General features: G+C 40.1%; 3 protein-coding genes across 3 annotated transcripts; 2 read left to right on the forward strand and 1 right to left on the reverse strand.

The window, feature by feature from the left end:
• Positions 1-2,376: 2,376 nt before the first annotated feature.
• On the forward strand, positions 2,377-3,833 carry FOMMEDRAFT_131707 (uncharacterized protein; the record flags this gene model as incomplete). Its single annotated transcript, XM_007263116.1, has 7 exons — positions 2,377-2,442; positions 2,500-2,775; positions 2,851-2,957; positions 3,011-3,076; positions 3,131-3,207; positions 3,262-3,615; positions 3,673-3,833. The coding sequence occupies 7 exons, from the start codon at positions 2,377-2,379 to the stop codon at positions 3,831-3,833; spliced, it is 1,107 nt and encodes a 368-aa protein (XP_007263178.1).
• A 328-nt stretch (positions 3,834-4,161) lies between these two features.
• Positions 4,162-6,537, forward strand: FOMMEDRAFT_152246 (MBOAT-domain-containing protein; the record flags this gene model as incomplete). Its single annotated transcript, XM_007263117.1, has 11 exons — positions 4,162-4,429; positions 4,485-4,552; positions 4,619-4,993; positions 5,053-5,169; positions 5,225-5,380; positions 5,439-5,639; positions 5,709-5,857; positions 5,910-6,084; positions 6,147-6,294; positions 6,361-6,427; positions 6,498-6,537. 11 exons carry the CDS (start codon positions 4,162-4,164, stop codon positions 6,535-6,537), a joined length of 1,764 nt encoding a protein of 587 aa, XP_007263179.1.
• Positions 6,538-7,114: 577 nt separating this feature from the next.
• On the reverse strand, positions 7,115-7,860 carry FOMMEDRAFT_152247 (uncharacterized protein; the record flags this gene model as incomplete). The annotated part of the gene is made up of 2 exons (XM_007263118.1): positions 7,115-7,753; positions 7,804-7,860. The coding sequence occupies 2 exons, from the start codon at positions 7,858-7,860 to the stop codon at positions 7,115-7,117; spliced, it is 696 nt and encodes a 231-aa protein (XP_007263180.1).
• Between the last annotated feature and the right edge of the window lie 10,805 nt (positions 7,861-18,665).

Below are 18,665 nucleotides of genomic sequence, written 5' to 3' on the forward strand. Positions count from 1 at the left end.
TTCCTCTTTTCTATCGTCGCAAGATCCAAAATGACTGTAGACGTCTTCTTGAGAACTTGAGAAAAGTGATTGAGGCTGCAGGGGTGGACTATTGTTAATCGAAGGAGTAAATTGTCGAGGTGATATTCCAAGAACAGCTTCGTCAAACGTTGTCGAGTTTGGTGGTGTCACGAAAGAAACACGAGAAGCACCGTGGTTCTCCAGTGTCGAAGCATTTGCCTGATCTTCACTGAAGGGATCGTAGTCCAGACGTTCATCGTCAACGTCTATGTTGTGCGGATACGCCGCGTTCTCGAGTTCATCTTGTTCCCTATGATCAGCAAGGTCTTCTTCCGAGTAGGAAGGTAGCATAGTAGCGGAAGGTACGAAAGACTCGTGTTGGACGTTAGAGGTAGAAGGCACAAACCCGACACCAGCCCGTCTGAAAATCTCTAGGTTAGTGTCTTGTTCGATTGAGGTATCTTCGGGCGTAGGGTTAGGTGTTCTTGCTCTGCCAGAAGTGAGCCAGGAGTCGATGTATTTCTCATAGGTTACGGGGGGAAATTGAGTATAAAAGAGATGATCAGCTTGCGTCGGTTGCGAAGGTCGAATATAGTGGCTGGATGATGAAGCTTGGGAGTTCTGGTGGTGTTGGATTTCCGACGGTTTGAGCGAAAATTTATGTATCGATGCGCTATAAGAATGATCCGAGGGTTGCGGCGATGCCTTCACAACGCGGTAGTGTCGACTATCGCCTCTTTGTATGTCGTTTGTATTATCTTTTATGTTTGTGAGCTGGTCTTCCTCGAGGTCAGGTTCATCCGTAAAGTGAAGTTCCGAAAAACCAGAGTTTGCATAGCTGGAGCCTGACTCTGATTCTTGCAGAGCAGACAACTGATCAAGTGAAGAATCGAAAGACTCATCCACATAATCAGTCTCCTGAACGACAGTTGAGGAGGTGCGAGAAAAGGTGCGACTAGCAACGTCATGGCGGAGTTGAGAAGCAAATGAAGCAGAAGACCGAAATTGTCTCATATTGAGTGGAAGTGACTGGCTAGAAGATTTTCTTCTCGTCGGTGAGTTATTGCGAAAAGACGACGACGAACTGCTTGAGCTTTGTTCACTAGTCTTCTGGAAGTTCACAGAGCATATAGGCACCAGTTGCGGAGCTTAAGGGTTGCTGACTAACCTGCTTTTTCCTAGACCTGTTTAGGGTCGTATCAAGCTCGACATCACGCCTCGTGTTTCGAGTTCTGCTGACAATATGCCGTAATCCAGCGAGATCGGATTTGTTGAGTATATTACTGAGAGTAGCTCGGAGTCCATTGGCTACACGTTTCGTTCAGTTAGTAGCATAATATATGCACTTCTTCGCACATACGTTCATTGATATCCAGGTCTTCCAGCACCTTTGAGTTCCGAAATCGAGTCCGTTTGATAATACCAGGACTGGAAGAATTCAGATGAAGCAGTGTCCTTGATGGTGTTCTGACCGTGGACGCAATAGAAGACCTAGTCGCCAAGTCACTCTGCACAGCATTTAAGTGCCTTCTTGCATGAGCAAGATCGATATCATCTATTTTGCCGGGTTGCACTGTTCGAGGAGCTTCACCGTTATCAAACGACTGATCTCGGAGTCCGCGGGCAAGAATCTGGTGCCTTTGCTTTATGAAGTGTCCCTTCTGCATTCGACCAGTAACATCTTTTGTTCGAGCTTTCGCTGCATTTCTGTCGGGGAATACGTCAAGTTACCGGTATACCGCTAGATACGTGAGTATTGAACCTTCTTCCTCCCATGTAGTTAGCTCCGGCCATCGCGGGATTGGCGAGGGGGCCGAGGAAGTCACAAGCTCTACTAGAGACCTCTTCCGTGCATGCGATTGAATCAAAGTAGAGCTTGGTACGGGAATCAAATAAGCTTGAAGCCCTTGGTGATGGATAGAACAAGAGCGGACTTGGACCAAGAAGCAGATTAAGATTTCGGAGCGTGAGAATCACACGTGATTGATTACGGATCGGCTCTTTCTACATGTTTGGACGCAACGGACCTTGCCTCGAGTCTCCACCGCGCTCTTTCCTTCCTCTCATCACGACGAAGGCTCCCCTTACGCTAGTCAACGAACGACTTCGGTAGTCTGTTATTTAACACTCGATCGCTTGTAGACTCGTACTTATTGAAGGAGTCATGTACGTGTCTTGTGATGTTGGCTGCACTGTATTTGTGAATGCGTCATTCATGTACCAATTTTCTAACCTCGTTTCTCCTATTGTACGGTCGTCGCTGTACCTAGATTATCACAAACTCGATTGCTCCTGTCCTCTTTAGCTGCTTCAACGAAGTTTTGTTCTCCACCACATTTTCTGTTCTTAAGTTACGCAGTGCAGTGAATCACTATCATGCCTGACGACGATTTTGACATCTACGGCGAAGACGACGGCTTTGGCTCTGCCATGGGCCCTGAGGTGAGTTTAATTATCGGATGTGATTTTGTGAAGTACTTACATGCTGTCTATTATGAGATTACGAATGAGTACGAAGAGCAGAATGTAGAAGAGCCGCCAACGCCGATCAATGAACCCTCTGTGGGTGAAAAGCGTCCTCGTGAGGAAGAAGCGCCCGAGAACGCCCCTCAAGAAATCGCGGCAGAAACATCGAAATCTCCGAATGCTAACTCAAGCTCGTCTGCTTTGAACCCTGCAAACCTTGGTCATGGGGCGATGAATGGCAACCTTGGTGCAGGACTATCTAATATGCCATCCAACATGGATGCTTTGTACATCGGTGATTTGCAATGGGTCTGTTCCTCTATCTGTCCGAATTCATATAGCATGTATTCTGAATTGCTCTTTGTATTACGTTTTGTTCTGAAGTGGACTACGGATGAAGATTTGCGCAAGGCCACTTTAAATATTGGTGTTAATATCGAACTCAAAGACATCACATTCTCCGAACATAAGGTCAACGGGAAGAGCAAAGGGTAATCGCTAGCGCTTTGATGCACTGGACGTGGGTCTGACTTATGGTTATCAGAATCGCGTATGTTGAATGCCACAGCCCAGAAAATGCGAATTTGATCAAGAACTGGTTCGATAAGAAGTATGCGGTTGCATTTTCGGTCTGCTTCATAGCGCTAATTTATCCTTTTCTAAGTGACTTTCAGGGTCGACGTGCGAGTACGAGTCTCACGACTTCACAGCAGGGAAATCCGTTCCGTACATTGCCAAAAGGCATGTCTCGAAAGCCCGTTTCTTCATCAGTGTCTGTGTTTACGGACTTTACAGAGCCGCCTCAACGAGATGGCCGGGCGGGAAACCAAAATCAAGTCGGACGAGGTGGCTTCCGTGGCAATCAACCGAATAACAACATGGGTATGCAGCAATCACGAGGTGGTGGCCCACAGGGTATGATGCGCGGCAATGGTCCACTGAGCGGAGGTACAATGACTGGGCTACCTAACGTACCAGCCGTGAACATGAATATGATGAACATGATGGGAGCCATGGCAAATCAGTTTGGAGGAAACATGCCGTTTGCTGGTAGGGGCGGAGGAGGTATGATTCCTCAGGGACCAAGAGGCGGAATGATGAATGGGAACTTTGGTGGGAGAGGTGGAGGCATGATGGGCGGTGGAATGGGTGAGTATTCTGCTGTTCTTGAGCATTCCGTGTCGACCTATCAACCTAATGGAACAGGTATGGGTATGGTACCCACAGGTCCAATGGGTGGTCGAGGCGGGTTCGGTGGACAGGGAGGTGGGGGACACTTCAATCCAGCGTTCATGCAGAATCAGAATGCTGGACAGTTTGGACCAGATGGGCCAAGGAAGCGCTTCAGGATGGAGCAGAGCGGCTGATTGAGATGTTCCTCATACATAGCCAGACTGTTACGTACTTTTTATTCGCGTGTTCTATGAGACGATGTGACCAGTTATACCTGTACTGTAAATTCAAATTACTTATGATTATTCAAAACCGTCGAAGTGAATTTCCTTGTGCACCTACGAAGTTCACGTGGCAGCAACACGTCGATCATGGACGCGTCGAAATAGCCGCAACTCTACCTACTCCCACCAGTCCGCCAGACGAAATGTGCTTGGAGCTCATTTAAAAAGTTCTATCTAGTGCTCTGAAAGCTTCATTTATACATTTTATCTAATGCAAACCGACGACTTAGAGCTTCAAATGCCGACCAATCTTCGTAACGAGTCTAGATTTGGGTACTCCCAGACTAGGGAGGACGCTGAGGCGTTTCTCAAGGCTACTGCGGTCGTCGTTACGCCCAAACGACGAGGTGTTCTACGCTTCACGGTAGATGCACCGGTTGCAGTACAGAAGACTGCTCAGATACATTCCCCACCGCGTTGGCGAACTACGGAGTTCTACTTCTATTATGTGGTATTTATCGTTGTCGTTCCCATGATGGTGTGGAAACCAATTTCTCTAAGCCAAGGTACGTATTTATTTGATGTTGACGAAGAGTTTGACAGAATTTGTTACTTTCGCAGAGTCTAATCCTAACTACCCTTTGTTTTACTCCCGGTTGAGCGACGGATGGATATTCGGTCGGAAAATCGTGAGTTCTCTACTCATCACCGGCGTATTTGAGTTGCGTTTGCGCTAACACCCAATTCATAAAAAGGATAACAGCGATGCACAGTTCAAAACCTTCCGAAATAACCTCCCTTTACTCGCACTCATCGCAGCTACTTTCCTCATCATCAAATATATGTACCTTAAGCTATTCCTTCGCTCAAGCATATCAGAAGACGGAACACGACTACATCTCATACCATTTAGCCTTTCATTTTCCATCATATTCTTATTAGGGCTGCATGGAGCGAGTGTTCTCAAGATATTTTTTATCCTCACTATAAATTACGGCATTGCTAAATCGTGCAAGTCATCAAGAGTGACACCTTGGTTGACGTGGATATTTAACATGGGCGTGCTATTTGCTATTGAGCGTAATTCTGGGTTTCAATTCTCGAGTTTATCACCCTCACTGGAGAGTTTGGTACGTGCGATGATTCAGACTCCTTTCAGATTTGATGTCTGACAAGGCCTCTTGTATAGGATAGAATAACGGGCGTTTATGCGAGATGGTTCATACCGTTCAATTTCACTATGCTGCGGCTTGTTTCTTTCAATATGGATTTTTATTGGGCTCATAAAGCGTCAAAGTTCGGACAGGTATGTTGCTCCTTTGTCCGTCGATGTTGATCTCAGAGGCTCATGCAGCGACCAGCCTATCCTTCCAGACTCAGCGATGGATCATAAGCAAAGGACGACGACCCCGCTCGACCTCGACGTTTACTCTTACAGGAACTTCCTTGCCTATGTGCTCTATCCGCCATTGTTTCTTGCAGGACCTATCATGACGTTCAACGACTTTATGTGGCAGGTATAACGTCTCTTCAGACTCATCTTCAGACATAACTGATCTAACTGTATCCCGAAAGCATGTAAGACCATCAACGGTACCGACCTGGAAAGCGGTCGGGAGATACTTTGTCAGATTCTGCGTCTGCATGCTGACAATGGAGTTCATCCTGCATTACATGTACGTCGTAGCTATCAAGGATACGGCGGCATGGAAAGGGGACACGCCGTTGGAGCTTAGTATGGTAGGATTTTGGAATTTAATTATTGTTTGGTTGAAGGTGAACCTGCCGTCATCATTTTTGGTTCCAAACTGGATTGACACGCTTTCAACATCTGTGAACGTATAGCTTCTACTACCCTGGCGATTCTTCCGCTTATGGGCACTCGCAGACGGGCTAGAACCCCAGGAAAACATGGTACGGTGTATGGCGAATAACTATTCGACATTAGGATTTTGGCGATCGTGGCATAGGAGTTTCAATTTATGGATAATTAGGTGAATAACGCCTGCCGTGCCTTCCTCTACGGTGACAGCTGATGCGCAGCAGATACATATACATTCCTCTTGGCGGAATTAAGAATCAAATAGTCTCGACCATATTGATATTCACCTTCGTTGCACTCTGGCACGATCTGACTTTCCGACTCCTTGCTTGGGGTTGGTTGGTCAGCTTCTTTATCATGCCTGAAGTTGCTGCGCGATATATTTTGTCCTCAGCTAAGGTTGGTTTGGTGCACTTTACTTTTGTGAATGCGGGGATGCCTGACGTGATTTATGTTGGCAGTTCGGGAATTATCCGTGGTATCGGCACGTCTGTGCTGTAGGCGGAGTCGGAAATATATTGATGATGCTGGGTGCAAACCTCGTTGGCTTCGTCATTGGAGTCGATGGGATACAATATATGGTCAGGCAGCTATTTGGGACTATAGAAGGTCGGTCAAAATTTGACATGCCCATTATTCAGCAAGCTATATGCTGAGAACTGTAATTTGCTTAAGGACTACAATTTTTATTCGTCGCGTGCGCATGCATTTTCGTGGGTGTTCAAGTTATGTTTGAATATAGGTAAGTTATTGTCACCTCGGTGATTTTGCCTTCACTGAACATGAATTGCGAATTATAAATTATAATGCAGAGAGGAAGAGATGCGGAATGGGATCTACCGGAAGTGCTAACGATACTCTTTATCCCATGGCCATCGGTTGTTCGCACATATAAATGGCACATTGCTTTCGTGACCTATTAGTTGCACCATGTGCAAAAAAAAAATGCATTAATATACATATCAATTATGAAATGTTGACAAAAGCATGAATTTAGCAGCTTTTTTTAAATCCAAATTAGCTGAGAGTTAGTTGTGTGAGCTGTGACAAACTCCGCACAGGTAGGTGTAATCGAATTCACGAAATTTGTGTGCGACATCTTTGACAAACACCATCTGTGCTCGGACGCAGCAAGAACGTATAGAAAGATTCGAGAGTTGTGCACTTCCTTTCCTTGCACTCATTATGAGTATGTTGAAATTTTCAGTTCAAATATACAATATTCATATATTAGAGTAGTAATATGAAAAGAGTGAAGCTAGAACGAATTAAAGATTCGAATCAAGAGAAAATGACTGTCCGACTATGCAGAGTATTCGAAAAAATCCGATTCCTTCACGTTGAGCTCCTTGATTTTCATGACGGGAAAAGAATCAGTAAAGAAAGGGGCGAGAATCGTTGAAATGCCTCACATTACCTAGCCAGGGCGTTAGGCATTGTCCTTGTGAGGGACTCGGCTCGGTGGCGGAGGTGGAGGTGTAGTCGTTGAAGGCGGGGGTGGATCCTGAGCATCACGCTTCCCGTGCGGCGGATGAGGCGTGGTCGTTGGAGGAGGCGGGGGCGGGTCCTGCGCATCACGCTTCCCGTGCGGCGGATGAGGCGTGGTCGTTGGAGGAGGCGGGGGCGGGTCCTGCGCATCACGCTTTCCGTGTGGTGGAGGCGAGGTCACTGGCGGCGGTGGGGGAGGATCCTGGACATCACGCTTCCCGTGAGGCGGCTGTGGAGGCTTCGAAGTCACTGGTGGTGGTGGAGCTTGCTCATCACGCTTTCCGTGAGGCGACGGAGATGTTGTAACCGGAGGAGGCGGGGCAGGCGTGGTGGTCACCGGAGGCGGGCGAGGATCCTGGGCATCACGCTTCCCGTGAGGAGCAGGCGGAACCTTCGAAGTCACCGGGGGCGGAGGTGGAGCTTGCTTATCGCGTTTTCCGTGAGGTGGTGGAGGCGTTGTCGCCGGAGGGGGCGGGGGAGGATCCTGGGTATCACGCTTTCCGTGAGGAGGTAGATGCGTGGTTACCGGTGGAGGCGGCGGAGCTGCATCTGTCGCGAGAGCATGTCCATCTCGCGGTACCTAAACAACATTGAGTATATCTTGCTCTGTCCCTCACTATCTATACTCACCGGTACAGCAGTAGCAGCGGCGATGACAGCCAGAAGGACGAGTTGCTTCAAAAGCATATTTATCGAAAACTTGAATGTGCGGTTGGTAGAGAAGTTAAGACTGCAGAAGATTGTTGCTCTGTATCGTCGCTCGTACTCTGGCTTTTATACCTTTTCCTCACTAACCATATGTATTGCTTAATCTAAAAACAAAAGACTGCGACGCCGAAATACTTACTGCGGACCGCCGTCCAGTTCAGCCGTTCATGCGCGGATACAATTTTTTATTCCACCGTCCTCCGAAGCGGTGCAACTCGAAGTTCATCTTTGTTCAATTTGAGGATTAAAACAAACGACCACATATATTGGAATGGAGGTCCACCAAGTCCAGCTTCATCCATTCCAGGTATTGCAGATCGTAGTCAGAACAAATCAGCAATTATGCATAACGAAAACATTACAGAGTAGTCGATAGTATCACAGTATCACTGCCTCTGAAGCATTGTACCAGAAATCATCCGTGCATTCCTCGTCGGCACCGACATGAAGCAACGGAGCAACGGCGTCCTGAGGCTGCGGCGAAGGATAAACATAACTCGTCAAAGTAGACCAAAAACATATGTACCACACTGCCGACGTGTAAAAAGGCGCTAGAAGCGCTATGATCGACATCGAGGATGCTGTGGTTAGGGAAACGCGTTAATGTCGGACACGGAGGATAGAAGCAACGAGGTAGAGGCGCTGGCCGCCGCAGTTGGATGTGCTCTACTAGACAAGGTAGATCTGAAAATACATTCCGGAAATTCGACATTTGGTCACCAAAATGACGTTGAATTGCAGAGTCGTTAATGTTGGTATCAAATATATTTGAAAAAAAGGGTGAGTGAGACCTAATGTTTTCCCTTTCAGATTCGACCACAAACACATGGATAGCAACGGAGCGCAGCCTGACGAGGGAATCTGCAAGAAGCACGAATCCAGTTGCCCGGATGGTTGAATAGAAACTAAGAACAATTACTCTCCGAGAAGTCCGCACCAAGACAAGGACAAAAGTTTTTTTGGCCGCGCACAGTCATTCACCCTCCACAGATACGAAGGCAATGCATTTATAGACGCAATTAGACTTGAAGAAGTATGGGGAAGCACTAAAAGACGTAGGGTCTGGCGCGGTCACCGTCACCAAAACCGCCATCCGCAGCGCGGCTGTCCACGGATGAAATTCCCACGGTTACCGCAGATACTCGGTTGCAGCATCAATCCTCAACACCATCCGTACAGTTATCAGTATATAAATTCAAGTCTGTTGTTCTATGGTGTTGCACATAAGATTTGTAGTCCAAGCCAGCTATTCAGGACTGAAATAGCCAAACTTACTTTGAAAAGAATAATAATTTAACATGAAACAAGTATTTTATTTGTAGATAGAATAATAAAGTAGTGTGAACAATTTACTCACAGACATAGAACAGTTTTATAATCCTTATCTGTGTCTGATAATACAAGACTAAGGTGGAACAAGCAGTGGCTAGAACTTAGAAGGTGTATATACCTCTGCTCTATTAGGAATCCAGTCTGAATCAAAAGAGGGGAAACTATCACCAAGTGATACTACATATGTACTCTCATACCTTGATAGGGTGCCTTCTCTATCATAAAATCTATGTATCTCAAACCATTACTTTGTTCAAGGATACTATAAGGCAGCATACAACTACACCTTATACTATTTAGCCTTTAGGCTTTCATTCTCTATCATATTTTCATTAGGTCTGTATAGAGTGAGTACTCTCAAGATACTTTTTATCCTCATCTTACAGTAATTACAGCTTTGCTAAATTATACAAATTGTCAAAATCAATACCTTGATTAGTATGGATATTTAATATGAGGGTCCTATTTACTAATGAGTACAATTCTGAATTTCAACTTGTAAGTTAATCACCCTTACTAGTATAGTAATAGTACCAGTTCTAGGAGAAAAAGGATGATTGAACTTGGTCCTATTACTGTAACACAAAGTGGATAACATTCAGAATGAACAGTACACAGAACAGACAGTCTATTACTATAATGTGTTATGGTTCTCTACTCTTGTACCTTCAGTTCTAAGGGTTCTACACTCTTCTGTACTAGAACTCAGGACTTCTATCCCTCAGAGGCACTGTCTATAGACTATATGTGTGCTGACTCTTACTACTACCCCTCCTTACTTCATTATTCCATTCCTTTGACTACCCTTTCATTCTTTGTTCATTCTATAGTCTCTTACCCTTTGTCCATCCCTTCATTCTTTGTACCTTTATCTTTAACCTTCCTTTCTTTCATTCTTTATAGTTTATCATTCTTAGTAGCTCATACTCCCTGAGTACTCTTGTATAGTTTAGTATATATAGGTGTACAAGATCAGACTAGTCCTATAGTCTTGATCTTGTCTACTCTAGGTAGTCCTGTACTCTTAGGCTTACTCTATATACTCTACTCTTGTCTTACTCTTTCTCTCTGTCTGTTCTACAAGTTCTGACTATGTTCTAGTACTCACATTCTGTATTTCTGTTGTGTAGGATAGTTATAGCCTGGGTCCCCTTACTAAGCCTTTAGGTCCCCTCTACACTGTTACTGACATCAGATTAAGACTATCTATTACCACCCTACAACTCTCCTACATTTCAGGCATTAGTACTCACTATTGTGTCAATCTCTTTTCTTTGTCCTAACCCTTTTACATTTTTAAATTTTAAACTTTCTAAACCCTTTTAAACTTTTGCCACCCTTCTTCTATTTATTACCCCTTTTAGTTTAGTACTAATTCCTTTATAGTGTAAACATAAACCCTCCTATACTGACTGTCACTCTTACTGTTCTATCAGATTAGTAGTTGTAAGCAGACCTAGCTTAATATGTGTAGACCTTTATCTAAGAGGCTTTTACCAACTATGTACCTCTAACCCTCTTAGAACCTGTTCTGATTACTCTAGAAGTCACAACCTGTTTTAGAAAGAAAGTGTATATAGCCTACCCTTCAGACTTTAATAAGTAGTACTTTAAGGACTTCTAATACTAAGTTGAACTATACATAGTTACTACTTTAACTAATCTATTCTTAGATCTTAATTGTATCCTATTTGTCCTCTCCTTCATGAAGGAAGGTAACACAGCCACCTAGGCCCAGAACTGGATCAAAGGCTATTAGATTAGAAGTCTGATCTGACTTTAGAACAATAAGTTGTATTTAGAATTTATAAGGTAGCTCTGTACTTCCTTTATTAATCTAAATAAGAAGTGTAATACACAGAACAAGCTTGTGTCTCTATAATAGAGCAAACATTCTACTAATACCTTCTTTTAGGAGTTTAATATCCTAGTCTAGAAGGTAGGATTTGTACTCAGGTTTAATAATGTCCTTATTAGAATACTTGAAAAAGCTCTTTACTCAGAACTAGTTAATAAGATTCTTAGAATAATACTAGAACTGATTACTTACACTGAGTAGAAGACATACACTATTTCCTTCAACTAAGCTATAGCTTAGATGTGTCAAGTCTGTGTAGAATACTTACACATGTGTCTAGCTCTAACAGTTCTAAGCCCTTAAATCAATCTGCCTGTAATTCACAATCAATCTGTTCTGATAGACATTAGAGAAGCCTAAAAGTAAGGAGTATACTTTGTCTACAGAAAGTCAGAGTACTAAATTAAGGACTGTCTACAGAAGTAACAGTATATCTGTCAGATCATTAGAGTAATAATGAGTAATAAGTAGGATTTGTAGTAAGAAGCCTTTTCTACAAATCCAAAAGTTACTTTAGAACTCTCAGACTCTAACTATATACTCTAGGATTTTATAGAGGCCTAACAGTGAATGTAACACTGAAGAGCTATGACTCAGATTTTTTAACAACTACTTTTGATTCAATAGACACTATAAGATTAGAAGTAAATAAAGTAAGAAAAGTAGAAAAAGTAGAAAAAGTAAATTAACAAAATTATTTATTAGAAAGAAAAAAGTTGAAAATAAAAGTAGATAGTTCTCTTATTTCTTCTGATTCTTTTGATTCTTCTCTTTACACTTTATCTGAGTCTAAATCTGTACAATCCAACCTACTACTTCTACATTCTAAGATCTTAGAATGTTCAGAATACTACCCAACCCTATTTACTACTTAGTAGTTTGTTTGTAGTATCAAGTAGGAATAGCCTCAGTTGAGTTTACAGTTAAGGACATGAGTCTGTCCTTGTTGAAAGAGAGAGGTTAATAAGGAAATGTTAGTGTATATACTTACTCTCTTAAATAATAAGACTGTATAAGCTGTACATTCTCTTTAGAACAAGTAGTAGTTTATTAGAGAATGTTCTAAACACTAGCTCTAGGTCCCTATCCTCTTAGCTCTCTTCTCAGGATCCTCTCAGATCTGAACAATAGCTCTAGTAGACAGTAAATACACTAGTTTGTATATTAACAAGGCTTTTGTATAAGAACACTACCTCCTTACTCAATGTGTTCTACTTTCAATCTTAGTATATAATATAGACAGAACCCTGAACCAGAATGGTCAGATTACTGAGTTTGTCCAACTATGGATAACTATTCAGAATTATAAGGAAAGTATTGAGTTTAGAGTTACTAACCTTAGAAAGACAGATGTCTTTATTAGATTTGAATAGCTTAAGACTTACAACCCTACTATTAACTAGTTAGAGTAGACACTTGTGTTTGATCAGTGTTCTGAGTCTTGTAACTATCTTACACTACTGTCCTAAGTGAATGTGAACACTTCTAATGTTACTAACAGTTCTGATAAAGGTGACCAGTTGTTCTTTTTTGACTAGGATGAATATGTGAACACATATTCTAGTTAAGACAGAACAGAGTTGATCTGAAGAATGTTTGAGACAGAACTAGTCTAGAACCCTCTTAGAACAACTCTACTCTAGAACACACATAAACCTAGCCTACTAGATTTTGTCTGAGAGTTCCTCAAAGTCTTTAGTAAAGAGGAATTCAACTAGCTTCCTAAACACTATCTCTAGAACTATACAATTGAATTGACTAAGAGTTTCTAACCTAAGGATTATAAGGTCTACTTACTCAACAGAGACAAGTAGGAGGTGCTTGACAAGTTCTTTTAGGAAAATCTTCAGAACAGTCAGATCCAACCTTTAAAGTCCCTTATAGCCTCCCCTTTCTTCTTTGTCAAAAAGAAAGATAGAAAGCTCTATCTAGTTTAGAATTATTGTTATCTTAATAAGAGTACTATTAAAAACAAGTACCTACTCCCTCTAATTCAGGAGCTCATTAATAAGACACATACATCTAGAGTTTTTACTAAGTTGGACATTTAATAAGAATACAATAATATTTAGATCTAAGACAGAGATGAGTAGAAGACTGTATTCTAAACTAATTACAGATTGTACAAACTGACTATAATGTTCTTCAGACTAACCAACTTGCTTGTAACATTCTAGTCATTTATGAATCACATCCTTACAGATCTGATTGACTTAAAACATGTTAGTGTGTATCTAGACAACATTCTGATCTTTACCTAAACAGTTGAGTACTATTACTAACTGATTCAATCAGTTCTATAGTAGCTCTAAGATAATAAACTGTTCCTCTAAGAAGTAAAGTATTCTTTTACACAGGAGTCAGTAGATTATCTAGGCTTTATAATTAGTAGAGGAGAGGTCTGTATAGATTCAGTAAAGGTAACTATAGTTTAGTAGTTCAGAACTGGTTACAACTTTAGAACCTGAAACAGGTCTAAGTATTTCTTAGGTTTACAAACTATTACTAATACTTTATTTAAGACTTTAGTACTATTGTCTAGCCCCTTCACAATCTTACTAACAAATATGTTTCTTAGTAATAGGGTGATTAGTAACAGTCTGTGTTTGAGTCTCTCAAGCAGGCTATTACTAGCAAGCCTGTATTAGTAGTTCTGACAGTTACAGACAAGTTCTGAGTTAAAGCTAACTCTTTTAACTTTACAAATAGAGTAGTACTGTTTTAGTTTATTAATAGAAAGTAGTGTCTAATAGTGTTCTGATTAGAATCCCTCTCTATAACAGAACAGAACTACTCTATCTATAATAAGGAACTCTTTATAATTGTCTGTTCTCTAGAGAAGTAGTGTTAATATCTCCTTAGTACTGTGTAGAAGTTTAAGATTTAGAGTAATCACCTTAATCTCTAGTACTTCCAGGCACCTTAGAAGCTCAACTACTACTAGGCCTACTAGATGTTAGAACTGTAGAACTATAACTTTGTACTAACTTACAAACCTAGAACATAAATAATGAAAGCTAATTTATGTTAGAAATTGTAAAATACAGTAACTAAGTTTGGAAAAGCTTAACTTAAGACTTGGGACCAAGTAGTTTATATACAAAACCCTATTAGTCACAAGTCTAGAGATTGGCTAGATTAACTAGGCTACTTTTGTTGTCCTACTTAGTAAGAACTCTAGCTCAGTATTATTAACCTCTAATTATTACTAATAGGTGATTAAGCTATTAGTAGAGAGAGAGGACAGGAAGGAGTAGGTACTAAGTCAGTTAGGAAAAGGTAACAAAACCTGAGGACAAGGTCTTTATCTCTCTAAGGTTAAACACATACTCTAGTACAGTATTACTTAATAACCTTAACTAAAGACAAGTCATTTAGAATACTTGTATAGAGAGGGGATTTAGAAAGAGTATAGTGTTTAGAGTAAGAAGTATAAAGGAAAAGACTAGGAGAAAACCTGAAGAAATAAAAGGAAAATATTATACTTACTTAGGGAGAAACTATATAGCTAGCTAGGAACACTTTGTACAAAGACAAAGGACTATTAAAGTTAGTAAAGAGTTAGAGCCAATACTCTAAAGCTCTATACTTGAGGAGGACTAGTACTAGTGAAGGAAAGGGAACTAAGAGCTCTAAGGAGAGACTATAAGAAAGTAGTCTCCTTTATACACTTTGCCTATATAGATAGGAAAGTAATACAGTCATAAACATAAGGACTATATGAGGACAACATGAGGAATACATGAGGCAATCTAGAACTTTGGTTGTAAGTTCTATGATTGAATACAGAAGTATAAAGATAAGGCTAGAAGTTAATAAGGATAATTGTCTCCTAAACTAAGTCTATTAAAGAAGACTTAAGGAAAGATCTAGAACATTAGTTGTCAGTTCTAGAGTGTACACAAGACAGTCTAGAACTTTGGTTGTAAGTTCTAGAGGCAGTACAGAAACACAGCCTTTTATATTACAGAAGTCATAAAGAGTCATTAGAAGTTATAATACTCTACCTTATAAGAAAGTGTATTACAAACTAGTGTACAGGAAGTACAGGTTGAGTCAGACAGAGTCATAAGAAGACTACAGAATAATAGAAAGCTCTACTCTATAGGAAAAGTATTACACAGCTTACACAGTATAACTAGTTAGGAGGACTCATAAGGAGTCATTAGAAGTATGAGAGGAAGTATAGAAGACATAACAATACAGTAAAGGAGTCATTAGAAGATTAATCTAGAATACAAGAAGACACAAACTAGTATTAGTAAATTAATAGAAGACACAAACTAGTGTAGCATACAGTCTAAAGGATTAGCTAGCTCTACTTTATAGGAACAACAGTGAAGAGAGTTACTAAAGTTACTAGAGTAACATTACTCTAGCAAAAGGTATATAAGGAGGCCAGTTTGGCTCTCAAAAGATAGTTTTATTAACTTAAGTTATCTAGTACTTAGAAGTACTCTACTACTAGTCTACTAGGCTACACTTGTAGTTTGACTAAAGTAGGACTCCTCTACCCTCTCACACTACAAGTCTACAAGTCTTACCCTTTATACTCTATTCTGTTACTATTCCTAAGGATTAGGACTAGTAAAGTGAGTATATCTTACACTTTAATAAAACTCTAACTTAGTTACAAATCTTTACTATTTTAGTAAAGCTCTAGTCTACTAAGGGGAATTCAAACCTAGAGCTAGTACACAAGTACATTAACTCTAATACTTGCTTTATAATATTAACTAACCTTAATAATTAACATTCAAAGTAGGTAGATAAATTACTCTACTACTTAGAACAGTTGTTAAGGCAAGTAACTTTCTTTTATAGTAAGAAAAGAAAGATTAATTAAGAAGTGCTACTAGTTCTTAATTACTTAGTAGCTTATACACAGGAACAAGTATTAATACTAGGAGGTATTAAAGGAATACCATTTTAGATATAGGGGGAAATTCCCTTAGACTCTTTTAAGTAAGAAAGAGTAGTATCAATTGTTACTTATACAGTAAGTACTCCTATCAATCAACAAGTCTGGATTGAACAAATTCAAGAATACTCAGGCTATTTATACACATTACAACAACATTGTAATCTGTTACACAGTGTATTACTTGTACTAGAACAAGAATATCTAGATATTGTAAAAGTAAGTAACTTTTGTAATATTATACTAAACAGAGTTAACAAGCTATAAAAGTAGCTTTGTATCAGATTAAGGAAAGGATTAGAACATTATACATACAACAACTAGTACTAGGCACAGGCAGAAGCCTATTATTATACAGCCCTCTATTATTCAATCCCTCAACTATTCTCATATTCCTACTACTTGTAGGAACACTCCTTGTTATATATACTTAGAGTAAGAGGAAGAGCCAATTAGGGAACAGTACAAGATTAGCTTAAAGAAGAGGTTCACACTCTAGCTACTCCTATTCAAATAAATTAGGGACCTATTATAGTCTTTAGATTACAAGGACAAAGACTTGGATACAACAATTCTTAGGTTTTAACAGAATAATTAGGTCTACTCAAAGTTAAGACATTTATTATAAAACTATACAAGGAGAAATTACATACTTGTGTAGTCTTATACAATCAGAACAACAAGGAGAAAAGCTAGAGTAGATACAATCAGATTTAAATACACAAGGATTGAATATCTTTAATATTTACACAAAGCTACAGGAAATCTTGGACAAGATACAGGACCTTACTAACAGAGTACAAGAAGTACAAGTTGAATCAGGAATATTATAAGTATACCTGAATAGGTTGGCACAGTCATAATACAACCTAACTACTATATTACAAAGAATTAGTAGAGAGGAGTAACAAAGTGACAGGAGAGAAGGAAGTACTTCTAATACTCAATACCCTTAGAGACAAGAACATTTTACTCAGGAAGATACAGTCTAAGAAAATTAAGAAAGTAAACTATCAGGTTCTTCAGCTAAAGAAGAAGAGCTTGTTAACACAATACAAGGAGGAATCCAAACATTTTAAGACTATAGTAGAATTGAAACACAACATTCAGATAGTCTACCAGGATCCTCTTGTTATGATTCTCTACTCTTGTACCTTCAGTTCTAAGGGTTCTGCACCCTTCTATATTAGAACTTAGGACTTCTGTCCCTCAGAGGCACTGTCTATAAACTATATGTATACTGACTCTTACTACTACCCTTCCTTACTTCATCATTCTATTCCTTTGACTACCCCTTCATTCTTTGTTCATTCTATAGTCTCTTACTCTTTGTCTATCTCTTCATTCTTTGTACCTTTATTTTTGACCTTCCTTTCTTTCATTCTTTGTAGCTCATCATTCTTAGTAGCTCATACTCTCTAAGTACTCTTGTATAGTTTAGTATATATAAGTGTACAAAATCAGACTAGTCCTGTAGTCTTGATCTTGTCTACTCTAGGTAGTCCTGTACTCTTAGGCTTACTCTATATACTCTACTCTTGTCTCACTCTCTCTCTCTGCCTATTCTACAAGTTTTAACTATGTTCTAGTACTTGTGTTCTGTATTTCTGTTGTGTAGGATAGTTGTAGCCTAGGTCCCCTTACTGAGTCTTCAGGTCCCCTCTACACTGTTACTAACATTAGATTAAGACTCTTCATTACTACCCTACAACTCTCCTACATTTTGGACATTAGTACTTACTGTTGTGTTAATCTCTTTTCTTTGTCCCAACCCTTTTACATTTTTAAATTTTAAACTTTCTAAATCCTTTTAAACTTTTGCCACCCTTCATTCTATTCACTACCCCTTTTAGTTTAGTACCAATTCCTTTGTAGTATAAACATGAACCCTCTTATACTGACCACTACTCTTACTGTCCTACTAGATTAGTAGTTATGAGCAGACTTAGCTCAATATGTGTAAACCTCTATCTAAGAGGCCTTTACCAACTACATACCCCTAACCCCTTTAGAACCTGTTCTAATTGTTCTAGAAGTTACAACCTGTTCTAGAAAGAAAGTGTATGTAGCCTACCCTTTAGACTTTAATAGGTAGTACTTTAAGGACTTCTAGTACTAAGTCAAACTATACATAGCTACTACTTTGACCAATCTATTCTTAGATCTCAATTGTGTTCTATTTGTCCTCTCCTTCATGAAGGAAGGTAACACAGCCACCTAGGCCTAGAACTGGATTGAAGGCTATTAGATTAGAAGTCTGATCCAACTTTAGAACAACAAGTTGTATTTGGAATTCATAAGGCAGCTCTGTACTTTCTTCATTAATCTGAATAAGAAGTACAATATGTAGAACAAGCTTACATCTCTGTGACAGGACAAATGTTCCACTAATACCTTCTTTCAGGAGTTTGATATTCTGGCCTAGAAGGCAGGATTTGTACTTAGGTTTGATAATGTCCTTATCAGAATGCTTGAAAAAGCTCTTTACTCAGAACTGGTTAATAAGATTCTCAGAATAATGTTAGAACTGGTCACTTACACTGAGTAGAAGACACACACTATTTCCTTCAACCAAGCTATAGTCTAAATACATTAAGTCTGTGTAGAATGCTTACACATGTGTCCAGCTCTGACAGTTCTGAGCCCTTAGATCAATCTGTCTGTAATTCACAA

Source organism: Fomitiporia mediterranea (assembly GCF_000271605.1).
Source record: "Fomitiporia mediterranea MF3/22 unplaced genomic scaffold FOMMEscaffold_2, whole genome shotgun sequence".
NCBI lineage: Eukaryota > Fungi > Basidiomycota > Agaricomycetes > Hymenochaetales > Hymenochaetaceae > Fomitiporia > Fomitiporia mediterranea.